General features: G+C 40.9%; 1 protein-coding gene across 9 annotated transcripts in view; it reads left to right on the forward strand.

Moving 5' to 3' along the window:
• Positions 1-12,100, forward strand: part of LOC122816469 (myosin phosphatase Rho interacting protein) — a 3,136,467-nt gene that overhangs the window by 2,458,244 nt on the left and 666,123 nt on the right. For 5 of the 9 annotated variants that reach the window (XM_044089284.1, XM_044089283.1, XM_044089288.1 and 2 more), the window contains 2 exons: positions 6,556-6,665; positions 11,675-11,713. In XM_044089284.1, coding sequence (XP_043945219.1) covers positions 6,556-6,665; positions 11,675-11,713 — 149 coding nt within the window. The remainder of the gene's footprint in view (positions 1-6,555; positions 6,666-11,674; positions 11,714-12,100) is intronic. The other 4 variants (XM_044089285.1, XM_044089289.1, XM_044089291.1 and 1 more) reach the window with 1 other exon arrangement.

A 12,100-nucleotide genomic window follows, 5' to 3' on the forward strand; every position in this document is an offset into this window, starting at 1 on the left:
AGGCATAATGATTACAGGTGCTTTTAATACATTAAAGTCTGTATTTTCAAGACAGGAATTAACTAATGCATGAATGGGAATTCAGCAGTCCTATAACCTTTTTTTGACACTGTCCACAGCCCTTTGGAAAAGTGAATACACTTTCAAAGCATTGAAAAGTCTCATTTAAAAGAACAGTAACAAAGGTTTTGATGATTGGTGTCTTGCAGCTTTGGAATATAAGAATACTGAATTGCAAGGATTAAAACTCTCACCATCTCACCGTTGGTGGACAAGTTTGAAATATAGGTCACCGAATGTAGACATATTGCTGATACCTGAAAATCAACACAAAGTAAAAATTATGGAGAAAAATCAGCAGAGATGTAAATACTGCTTTTATAGAAACTACATTAGACTACCAGGTCTTAAAGGTTGAAGATGTGTACTATCTGAAAATGTAATTGTGGGTAAAGCAGCTGTACCAAGAATCTTTGTTGTCCATGTGGAAGATGATACCATAATAGGAAATATTTTCCAGAATTTTTTATAAGATAAGCATGTGGAAGATCAAAGAACCAAAAGTGTGACATTGTGACATCCGGTACTATTGAAGGAAAATGACGGCCATGAAAATTGTGGTATCAAGAGCTGCAGAGAGAGACTGTTCAAGTTGTGTGTCTAAGTAAGGGTGTAATGCAGCAAGAAGATTTTCAAAAGAAAGACTGTTTATTCTGTAAATAATTCACTACAGCAGGAACTGTCCCAAAAGGAAGATCTGTCCACTGTAAATATTTCTGTTAGATATTCCAGATAATGAAAACTCACTGAAGAAACCAGATGGATATGTGATCTGCTTGACAGTGAAATATGATTCTAAGAATTAAGCTAACTCTACTGGAGTAGAGGGGTACAAACCTGATTATGGCCCCGGTGACCCAAGCTCTGTTAGTGGCTCAGGTATCTGAAAAAGTTAGCGTAGAAAGATGGGCATGCCTGTCCTTGGGGAGGTTGGGATGGAATTAGCCATGCACTGTCATGATCTTTTTAAGGAGGGGCAGTGATGCGTATTAACAACCTCATCTCAACACTTGGTGAAATTCCCAGTAGAGGAGAACAAATAGGTGGTGACCATCTGGGAGGAGGCTTGATGATTGGCAGACTTAATGGGGGGTATATAGAAAAGAAAATGATTCTAAAGATTGAATTTTTGTATTCAATTTCTTTACATTTCTTTGAAGGTCTGAGTTGATGTAAAAAAGTTTATAGCATGCAGTGTTAAAACGAATTTAAAATGATCAGTAGTACATATTGCAGTCCTCTTCATATATATATATATATATATATATATATATATATATATATATATATATATATATTTAGAGAGAGAGAGAGAGATGTGTATACTTTTTAAAAGTGGGTTGATGGATATGAACAATGTATGTTTGTGTGTGTGTGTGTATATCTTAAATGGGAATGAGCTAACTACAGTGATTTACAAGACATGGGGCACAGTTCTAGAGAAGTATCAGTTTTAATGTAAATCTCCTTGAAACTGGACCACATATTAATTATTTACTTACTATTTGTACACAAAATTGAAGATGAGCATTGTTGCTGTTATACATAAATGTGGCAGCTGCTCTCACTGTTTTTTTTCCCTGTGTGTTGATGTGGCTGTTGCTGACCATCATTCCTGTCCTTATTCTCTTATACAGGAATTTCCCCCAGGATCAAGATGATAGCTGACAGAGGGAGACCATCATTCGTATACCCATGAGGCTGCACTTTACCATTTTGAGCATCTTGGCAGAGCATTTGCAATGGAGTAATCTTTTCCGTGGGTGTTGCAGTGTGTGATCTACATTACTGCTGAGGCCCACAATGCCTTCCTCCTGTGAATGAATACTTCCATCAGGTGTTGCCTTGATAAGCAAAATGCCCACCCCTAGGATGTGCATTTGCATCTCCACCCCACGTTTGAGAAGGGTTGTGGCAATGCATGGCTAGCTGCCCATCGCTTACCACGTTATGGGCTTGCACATTTACCTTTGATAGCCACATCAGTGCTCATGCCTTTAATCAACTCTTGTAACCTGAGTTGTAGTCAAGACTTTGTCCCTGTGTTGCCACCAGAGTTGGCTTTCTCTTTTTTTCCTGTAGTGTAGCAATGTGGGCAAGTATTAATGGTTTGCTACTGTCATTTGTAAAATTTCTTTCTGTTTTTGTGCTGCTTTTCATGGTTTAGGCAGTGATTGTTACTTGCTGTTGCCATAGTCGGCATTAGGCACCCACGAAACCCGCGGCCGCGGGTAGCCCCAGATTACCTCCCCATGAATGAGGGCCCCCATTCAGCAACCGCAGGTTGCTCCGACCATTACTCTTCTTTGGCTTGGCTCCTTGTGGACATCCTCATAGTTCCCTGCCGCCACCATGAAAATTGACTCTGTTTCCTTGTTTCTTCTTTTTTTTAGATTCGTTGGCAAGCTGCACTCAATCAGGTCCGCTCACTGAAACAAGGGATCTGATTGGCTGCAGCAGCCTGCGAACTAAGTGACCACTCCACATTTCATTTGATTTCGTACAAATAAACGGTTCATAGAATTCTGGTAATGACCAATATCACTGATCCATTGCAGCCAATTTTGTTTTGTGGTTCATTTGCCAGCCCCCATTAAATGTAATAAAATGCAGTCTAAAGACTTTCTCTGTTCTCTCGTAAAGAAACAGGTTGTCACAAAACCCAATGATGTGATGTTGACTGAGAGCCAATGAACCACCTCGGTCAGTGGTCTGTTATTAGTATAACGCCATTGATAAACACAGTAAAATTAGCAATCCATCCGTCCTCTACCTCTTTTCCCATTTTGCACATCGGGTCGGGGTTTCATTTCAGCAGTGATGCCCCAAAATCACATAATCAGCACACTTAACGCTTAAGGACACATACAATGCTTAAGGACGCATACAGTGTCAGTAGACAGTAAGTAGGAAACGGTTTTGTGAAATCACAAGTTTGTTTGTTTTATTTTTATTTGACATTTGGTTACCGGGAAAGTCTGACTGGGCAAGAAACCCATTTTCAGCGTAAGCCCGGGGAGAAACGCTCCATCACAAGGAAAAAGGTACAAAAAATTAGCTTTTATGTAATTAACATCCAAAGTAAAACAGAGAAAAGAGCCAATTTACGGATGAACAAAAAGCCATGCACAGACATTTTTACATGTGTAGATAAATAGGCATGTCTAAGCATATCAAAAACAAATAAGTTTTACAGAGATGATTAACATTCATCTACAGATAATCATTTTAGATATAATGGTTTAACAGAATATGGCCGAGGGAAAGCTCCATCACTAAGGAAAAGGAACAAATGTATAGGTTTAACAGAACGGAGGAAAAACCAATTTACAGATGAACAAGAAGCCATGTAGTACATTATGTTTTTACATGTGTGGTGGATAAACGGGCATATCCAAGCATATCAAAATAAACTTCAGCTTTACAGAGAAGAGTAAACAAATGTACAGGTATACATTTTAATTGGATGTTTAACTGAATGGGGTAGATAGACTGTTTATATGGGAGGCACAGTTGCATCATGAAGGACTTGCATAGATAGATGTGTTTACATTACAAGGTGATATAAATGGCCAGGATTGTCTGAGTATAGTGCCAGCATAGTCATTTATTAAATACAACTAACAGAGAAACAATAGTTAGAATAGGAGATGGGGTGATGAAGGTTGGTAGAGTGAGGAGGAAGAATTAAGATAGTATTTCAACAATACACATTGCGCACAGTGCAAATACATGTGTGTGTGCGCGTGCCTGTGTGCATGATTTTGTGTGTGTGTGTAAAAGTTTGCGCTTTTTCTTCAGTGACGTAGCGGTGGTCTGGGGCAAAAATAATGGTGCTTTCCCCACCATAAAATGTGGGGGAGAAAAATTCCCTGTGGTCCTCTAACATCTAACTTTTTAAATTAAGGAAGGGGGGAGCAGGGTGTTAATTCTGCTCCTTACCCATAACTTCATTAGCCAATAAAGCAACATTACAAATGGAACTTGGGTCTTTTGTTTTTGTGTAATAATAAAATAAATAATAAAACAATATGTAACAATCATGCAGTGGTTAGCAAGATGGTCTCCAGTTCCATCTGCGGCTGGGGTGCCTTCTCTGTGGAGTCTGCATGTCCTTCCTGTGGTCGCGTGGGTTTCCTCCGGGTGCTCCGGTTTCCTCCCACATCCCAAAGACATGATGTAGGTGGATTGGGCACTCTAAATTGACCCTAGGCATGAGTGCACACACGTGTGCCTTCTGTGGAAGGTTGGGCGCTGAGTAGGGTTGCCACCTTTTCAAATGCCCAAAGTGGGACATTTTTTTGTTGAAGCATGAGATTTTGCAGGACAAAACATACCCACAGCCAGTGCAAAGGACAGAACTTCACTTTTTTGCCAAAATAAAAACTTATTTTTAAAGCATTTGATTTACTTATGCTATTTCTTGTAACATTTAAGTGTTTCAGATGAAAAATAACTGTTTTATGCAACTATAAAAAAAAACTTAGTACATATTTTTTGTCCTAAAATCTCAGGACATTTGTCATTTTTTATTTTGGTTTATCTGTTTGTATGAGGGACAATATAAGGGAATGTGAAGTGTAATATACATTTAATTCTGATTGCCCGTTAGGAGAGTGTGTAAGTTAGTTATTTGGGGCAAGAGGTACAATTTTATTTGGCAGTATCTATGCTGTATATGTAAAAGGTAGAGAGTGATGGGATAGGGGTGACGAAAGGGAGGGGAGATAAATAATGGGACAGAGAAGGATATTGTAGTTGGCTAGAGAAGGGATAGGTGGGCAGTCTTGTGAGATGTTGTCTAAGTGAATAATTTTAGGCGTATGGGGTAAGTGGTGAAGATTAGCTTATTTCAGCCTGGGTTGGGACATGACCTGTTGCATGGTAGATCAATGTCAGCATATTGGATTGTGAGTGCTAAGGGATGTGGCTGTGTTGAGGTTGATAATAAATCCACTAAACTGAAGTGGATCAAGTATGTAGCCTTGTGAGACTACTAATGTGAGTGGAAGTAGAGGGGGGTAGATCCTGGAGGTATTTTATTGCTGTTTATGACCTGTTTGGTAGCTTTGGAGCCAGTGGAGGGCTAGGAGGATGCGATTAAGATAGGCAAGAATAGTTAGTAGTTTGTTGAGAGAATAATGTATGATATTTTCAAGATAGTTGGGACATATTGCTCAGTAATGGATCTTTTAAGTATTCAGGATAGGAACTGGCTTCAGCTGCTATTTTTTGAAATTCTGCTGGTAGATTGTCAGCTGAATTTGCAGTAGATTTTGAGTTTTTTACAAGTTTGTCAAACACTGTTCTGATATCTAGGTTTATAGTACTGTTTTACACTATCCCTGATGTTACACCTTGTTCTGCAGTTTTTTGGCTGTTTGAATTATGGTGAGAGGTTAGGAGGTTGATGGGGCCTGTACATTGCTTAAAATGCCTAATGCTGGGAGGGTAGTTAGCAGCTGTGAGAATGTTGTTGAAGGCATATATGTTTTGAATGTATACTAATGAAAACCCTGTTATGCTACTATTGTGTATAACCACAACTTGAACCTTGCTGGGGGCCCCCAAAATGCTAGCACTGGCCCTGGTTGTTGCCAAAAAAGGGGTGAACTTGTGGCACAGAGAGAGAGAGAGAGAGATAAAGCCCTTAATGTGTCCCAAATGAACAGTGTTTGATTAGCTGCATGGGCACCGGAGTGGCCACAGGGGAAGGATGAGAGGGAGCTGTCAATGTCAGCTCACCAATCCTGGAGTGAAGGAGGCAGCATAGGCTCACTATAATGAACAGTGTACTAGCTTGGCCAGCTCTGGGCTTCATAAGCTTTAAGCCACTTAGTTGCGAGGTTAAGCGTACACCTTCCAAGGGCAGGGAACATGAAAGTAGAAATGCTGCTGTGAGAGGGTAGCAGTTGGGGCGTACTCCCCAGCACCAGTTTGATGCTACACCAGTGTCCTTGATCTCCTCAACGGTCCTATGCATGGGTCCAGTTGAGCCCAGAGAAGGCTAAGGCGGGGAAAAAATTTGCACTGCCATCATCAGAGATTTGTCCTTTTCCCCGATATAGAGCGGTCTCGGAGTTGGTATATTTTGTTAGAGTAGGTGTGGGGGGGGGTTTTAGAGTTTGTTTGTTTTTTTTTGTTGGCCACACACAATTTTTCCCTGTTTAGGTGTCAACGTTTCGGCATTCCGACAAACTAAGCATTTGAAGATCTAATATAGACCCCGGTACCAAGTATTGCTCAGCTGTGGAGAAGAAAAAAGCGCACTGCTATTCTGCTGCAGTTCATAAAGTGGCAGCTTTTCCATTTTCTGCTTCTAGGTAATTGTAGCTTTGCTGCCATTGTTTGTGTTGGGAGTTGGTAATTTGATGCATTGCTGACTGAATGTATTGATGCTGTGTACCTGTACCCACAAGTGCATTTATTATTTCTTAATGCTTTTTGACTGTTTGTAATGATTGAGGCTGAGCCTGCATTTCTTTATTTTTTCAGACAGCAGATGGCTCATTTATCCTGTCTGCTATGACATCAGGAATCCGTCGCAACTGGATCCAAGCTATTATGAAACATGTGCACCCATCAACCACTCCAGATATTGCCAAGTAAGTGAGACCTCATTAACCACCCATTATTTAATTCCTTATAGAAACTGTAAGTATATTTGTCTTTTTTTTTTTTCTTTGTACCAGTGATAATTGGACAGAATTTGATGGGTCAGAAGCTAATGAGCTTAGATATCTTGACTGTTTCTGGTAACTTTTTCCATTACAGAACTGTGTTCACCAGTGCCCCACATCTTTTTCCTTTTTTATACTTTGATACTGAAACTTAGTTGCTTCATCTACTTTAAGGCATAGACAACGACTGAAGTATTCATTTTCGTACATATAATCAACATAGTTAAACATTTCCTGCATGATTGAGTTAACAGAAAAAAAAATATTTTAATAATTAATATTTTAATCTGTTTTCATAAGGACCTTGTTTCTGACCATAAACCCGTTTTGTTAAAAAAAAAAATCTTTGTATTATTGCGGCTTTTTTTTTTTTTTAATGCATTTTCTTGTTGGTGCCCCTAACCGGCTGCTTGTTTTTCTGATCACTGAATTTTAGATAATAAAAGTTGCTTTTTGATTTTATAGACTTAACAAATTGCTTGATAAATGTTCTGCATTTTGATATATTGTATGTTAAGATTCACTCTTCATCCTTCCTGGAAAGCCTGTGACTATGTGCTCATAGGTAGGTACTAAGCTATCGGCCCTGGGGCCTATACAAACCCATCCAAAAAGGTACCTTGGCTTTTGCCACCCAAGGAAATCATTTTCCTGTGCCACTGTCGAGCAGAGCCACAGAGGTGATCCCCGGGGTGAATTTCCTATTTCCCATCCAATCATCAAGATTTTTCTTGAAGAGTGCTAATGAGGAGCTTTGTTTGATATAGATAGGTAGTTTATTTCAGAGTATGGCAAGTCTCTGGGACAGGAATCTATCCCTCCGGCATGTTCTGTTTATTGTGGTGACAAAGTTTAGGTCCCTAGAGCGTGTAACTCGGAGGGATTGGGATTTCTTTAAGTGGAGCATGTCCAACAGCTCTGGGTTTGACATAGCTTTGTATGTTAGGCAGAGATCACCTCTGAGTAGGTGATATGCAAAGGAGTAAAGCTGGAGTTTTTTGAGACTGTCTGTGTAGGACATCTGTTTGAGGCTGGTAATCCTCTTTGTGAGGTATTTCTGCGGCCTTTCCAGTTGTTGTAGATGTCTTGTAAGGTACATACCAAAAGGGGCGTTGTACTCTGTAATGGGTCTAATGAGTGATGAGTAGAGGGGAACAATGACCTCTTTTTTTCTGGATGAGAAACCTTTTTTGATGAGGTGTGCCACGTAGAAGGATTTCCTGACTACTGTGACAATGTGATTATCAAAGGAGAGACTTCTGTCCACCTGTGTCCCAAGGTCTCTTATCACACTTTCGGTGTTAAGTATACTACCCGCCTATGTTGTAGTTCATGGGTCCAGAGATTTTACCAAAGGAGATGACAATGCACTTTTTGGCATTGAGCTTGAGGCCATTGCTTTGACACCAGACATCTGTCTCAGTGAGGCCCTTTTGTAGGATGTCCACATCGTTAGGAGTTTCGATTATGGCTCCTAGTTTGCAGTCATATGTGAACTTCATTAGCCAAAGACCTTCTGTGTTAGCCTGTACTTCAGAGAAGTAGATACCAAACAGGAGAGGACCCAGGACTGAACCCTGTGGTACTCCACTTGTCACTGGTTTGAAGTCTGATTTGGAGTCTGCTACTTTCACAGTGTGGGTTCTGTCAGTGAGCCAGTTGGCAACCCATCTTGTGACATAGGGATTTATACCTAGTTTAGTGAGTTTATCTATAATTCCAGAGTGGGGGATGGTGTTGAAAGCCTTGGCAAGATCTAGATAGGCTGTGTGAACCACCTTACCTTTGTCTACGGCTTTGGTGATTGCTTTAAAGAAGTCTATCAGGTTTAGGAGACATGATCTGCCTTTTACAAACCCGAACTGGGTGGGGTCCAGAGTTTGGAGATTACTAATGTCTTTGTTTATAAGTTCCATGATGATACATTCCATGGCCTTGCAGACCAGGCTCGTCAGGCTAATGGGGCGGTAGTTCCCAGGGTCCGTGGTGGCTCCCCCCTTGTGGAGTGGGATAACTGTTGCTGTGTGCCATTCATCAGGCACAAAGCCTGAGGTGAGGCTATGATTGAACATGGTACTTAGGCGGGGTGCCAGTTCGTTCTGTAGCTCTTGTAGAACGCAGCCTGGGATGTTGTCTGGTCCCATGGATGATCTGTTCTTGGCTTTGGAGAGTGTGGTTTTTACCTGTGCAGCCGTGATTACAGGAACTTTACATTCTTCCAGTATAGAGATGGGCTCTTTAGGGGGTGAGAGGGGGGTAAACTTAGCCCTGAAGCTTTCTGCCAGGATGTTGGCAATATCAGTTGGGTCTGTATATTTAGTGCCATTGTGCTGTAACTCAGAGCAGATCTGAGTGTTGCCATTGAGATTCTTGACAGAGCTATAGAATGCTTTGCGGTTGTCTTTAGAATCAGTGGCGATTTTGTTTTTGAAACTAGCTTTGGAGGATTTTATCAGGGATCGCAGGTTCTTACTGAGGCTGACCAGGGAGCTCCTCCACTCGTGGGATTTTACTCTCTTTTGCAACAGTTTCTTCCTTCTGTTGTGCAGTTTGTTTATGGCAGAGGACCACCAGATTTGCTTCCTTTTTTTGGAGGGTAGCGTCTTGGCTCTATTTGGGATAGCACGATCCATGCACTCATGTAAGTTCTTATAAAGTGCAGTTGTGTAGGATTCAGTAGTCGTAACTGTATTGTCCATCTGCATGGGTGTCATGAAGTTCACCACTTATGTCTTAAGAAGCATGAAGTTGGCTTTGGAGAAATTTTTTACTATGGTTTCCTTAATGGGGGCAGGATGTGGATATCTAGGTAATTAGCTTATGGTCGGATCGGACCAATGAGGCGTTGACTTCAGGTGTGGGACATCGGTCACTCATGTTGGTAATGACTAAATCTAGGATATTGTTTCCCTGGTGAGGGTGTGGATAAGTTGATCCAGGGCATTGGAGTTCATAAATTCCAGAAAGCGTTGAGCGATGGAGTTGGTACAAGTAGTTTTCCCAGTTAATGGTGGGGTAGTTGAAATCGCCCATTATTAGGGTGTTTGGTTGAACCCTAATATTTTCCAGTACATCAAGAAAAGAGGAGTGGGAATCCTGGGGCATGTTGAGTGATCTGTTGCAAGCTACAGTTTGGATTGCAGTTTTGCCCAGAGTTAGTTGCACTTGGATAACCTCGGCTGCATTATGCTGAGCAGCTAGCCTGGAGGTGTGGATATCCTTAATGAATATGGACACACTTCCGCCTTTGGTGTTCCGGTCCAGGTTACATGGCCGAAAAGTGTGGTATGAGTTATAGCCTGGTAGTGCAGGGGTGCTGTCTGGAGCCTTGAACCAGGTCTCAGTCACTGCACAGATATCAATGTTCTCCATTTTAAGGAGTGCCTCTAGTGAGTGCATTTTGAGATTTAGACTTCTAGCTGGAGGTTAGATTCCACTGAGTAGTCAAACTTTGGATTCAGGAAGTAGAGAACTGGAATTCTGAACCATTATTTAGCCTTCTTGAGGGCTGTGGGGCTTCGCTAATTTAGTTTGAATTCGTTTTCTGAACTTAGAGAAGGCTTATGACTGTATTTACCAACATGTCCCTTGGGAGATCCTCCACATTATAGAGCACTGAGGCCATCACTGCATGATTTCTTGTCCCTGTATTTTTTATGTTGCATATTTGTTAACTAGGTAAACTCACTGAGCTATTTTCAGGGATGACGAGGGAAAATTATCTGGTTAAGTAACTTGCTCATGGTCACATAAAAGGCAAACAGAGTAGGGTGGAATCAAAACATGGACTTCTGGAAGCAGCTCATTAGGAGATCTAAGTCTTAATCCTCTGTATTAACTGTCAGACTCTGTATGAGCACAGTGAAAGTTGTATCTGGATTCTTAGCCATAAATCAGAATCATTTTGGGTGGGTTTTATGCTTTGCCAAAGGTAGTTTTCTCGGGATGGATATCAGGACTCAACCAAGGTTGGAAAAGATGATTGTGACATCTGTGTTTGTAGATGACAATGTAATTGTGACCTCGTCTTGACTATGATGCATCTCTCATAATTTATTCAGTGCTTAAGATGCTATCCCCAGTAAGAATGGATTGCTGCCTTCAGGGAGGGGAATGGCTGCCCTTACTTGGGAGTTTATTTAGTTCCGATTTCTGTTCACAAGTTATAAGATGGACAAGTGTGAGACTAACAAGTGGAGTAAGGCAGCAAGTGGTGGAAAATGAAGAGCTCAAGTCTTGGGCACAGCTGTTTAATTACCATCTGGTTTGTGTCCCTATCTTCTTCTCGTCTCATGTGCTGTGAGTAAAAGATTAAGATCAGTAGTACAGGTAATAGAAACAAGGTATCATTGGGCTTTATTGTCTTTGTTAAAATAAGGAGCTCTGTGATTGGCAAAACCCTGGTGCAGTACTGCTAGCTATGAAGAGACAACTGTGGTTGTTTAGGCATCCTTCAAGGATTCTTCTTAGTTGGCTTCCCACCATATGAGCTGCTCCTTCTGGAAACCTGTAGAAGAGAGTTCAGACTTCATAGAAGTTAGGTAAAAGTACCACTGGCTGCAGGCTCCAAAAATACATCTCCATTTGAGAGTGTGTAGAATTGTAGAGTACGTTTGTGTGTGCGTGTGTGCATGTGTGCATGCGTGTGTGTTTAGACCAAAGGATTGTAGTTATGAGCACTGATCATTAATTGAGACAGGGAAGGTACTGTGTATTATTGGGCCTGAGAACCTACTCTGTCCTTTTCTTTTCTCCTGTGTTCTGCTTTTCTGTAATAGAGTAATTGCTCATCTTATTGACTTACATGACCCTTTGCAGTAAAGAAAGAAAAGAATGCTACTTAAAATAGCTTTCCACTATGGTATGGTTCTCATTAACTTATACTAACTTTTCTTACATCCTCTGCATTTCTTTTGATTTCCATGCTGCCTCAGGAAAAAACTATTTTTGCCATTGTCCGTGCTGAAGCCCAGGTTGGAAAACTGTATTCTCTGCTGTTTTAATATTCTGTGGTTTGTATAATTTGTTGTTAACTGCATGTTATTGTGTCTGCCTGTGTCATTTCTGGTATGACCATGTTTTGTGCTTAGAAATAAAGGCTATGTTTTTTTTCTATATTTTCCTTCCCCTCCTGCCTGCAGACCTTTAAGCCTACCCCATTAAGACTGGTCATTCGGAAGGGACTATCATGCAGGTAGTTATAAGGATATTTTACACCTCTGTCACCACTTCTGCTTGCATGCTGTGGGTAAGGGAGACACTTACCCATGTTCAAACTATTTTGGCTCCCCCTCCAAAACTGGGTCCTGCGATATTTGTACAAATTCCATGCTGATTGATTGCGACAAATGCATTTATTT

This window comes from Protopterus annectens, chromosome 12.part0 (genome assembly GCF_019279795.1).
Source record: "Protopterus annectens isolate FY-2018-M chromosome 12.part0, PAN1.0, whole genome shotgun sequence".
NCBI classification, from domain to species: Eukaryota; Metazoa; Chordata; order Ceratodontiformes; family Protopteridae; genus Protopterus; species Protopterus annectens.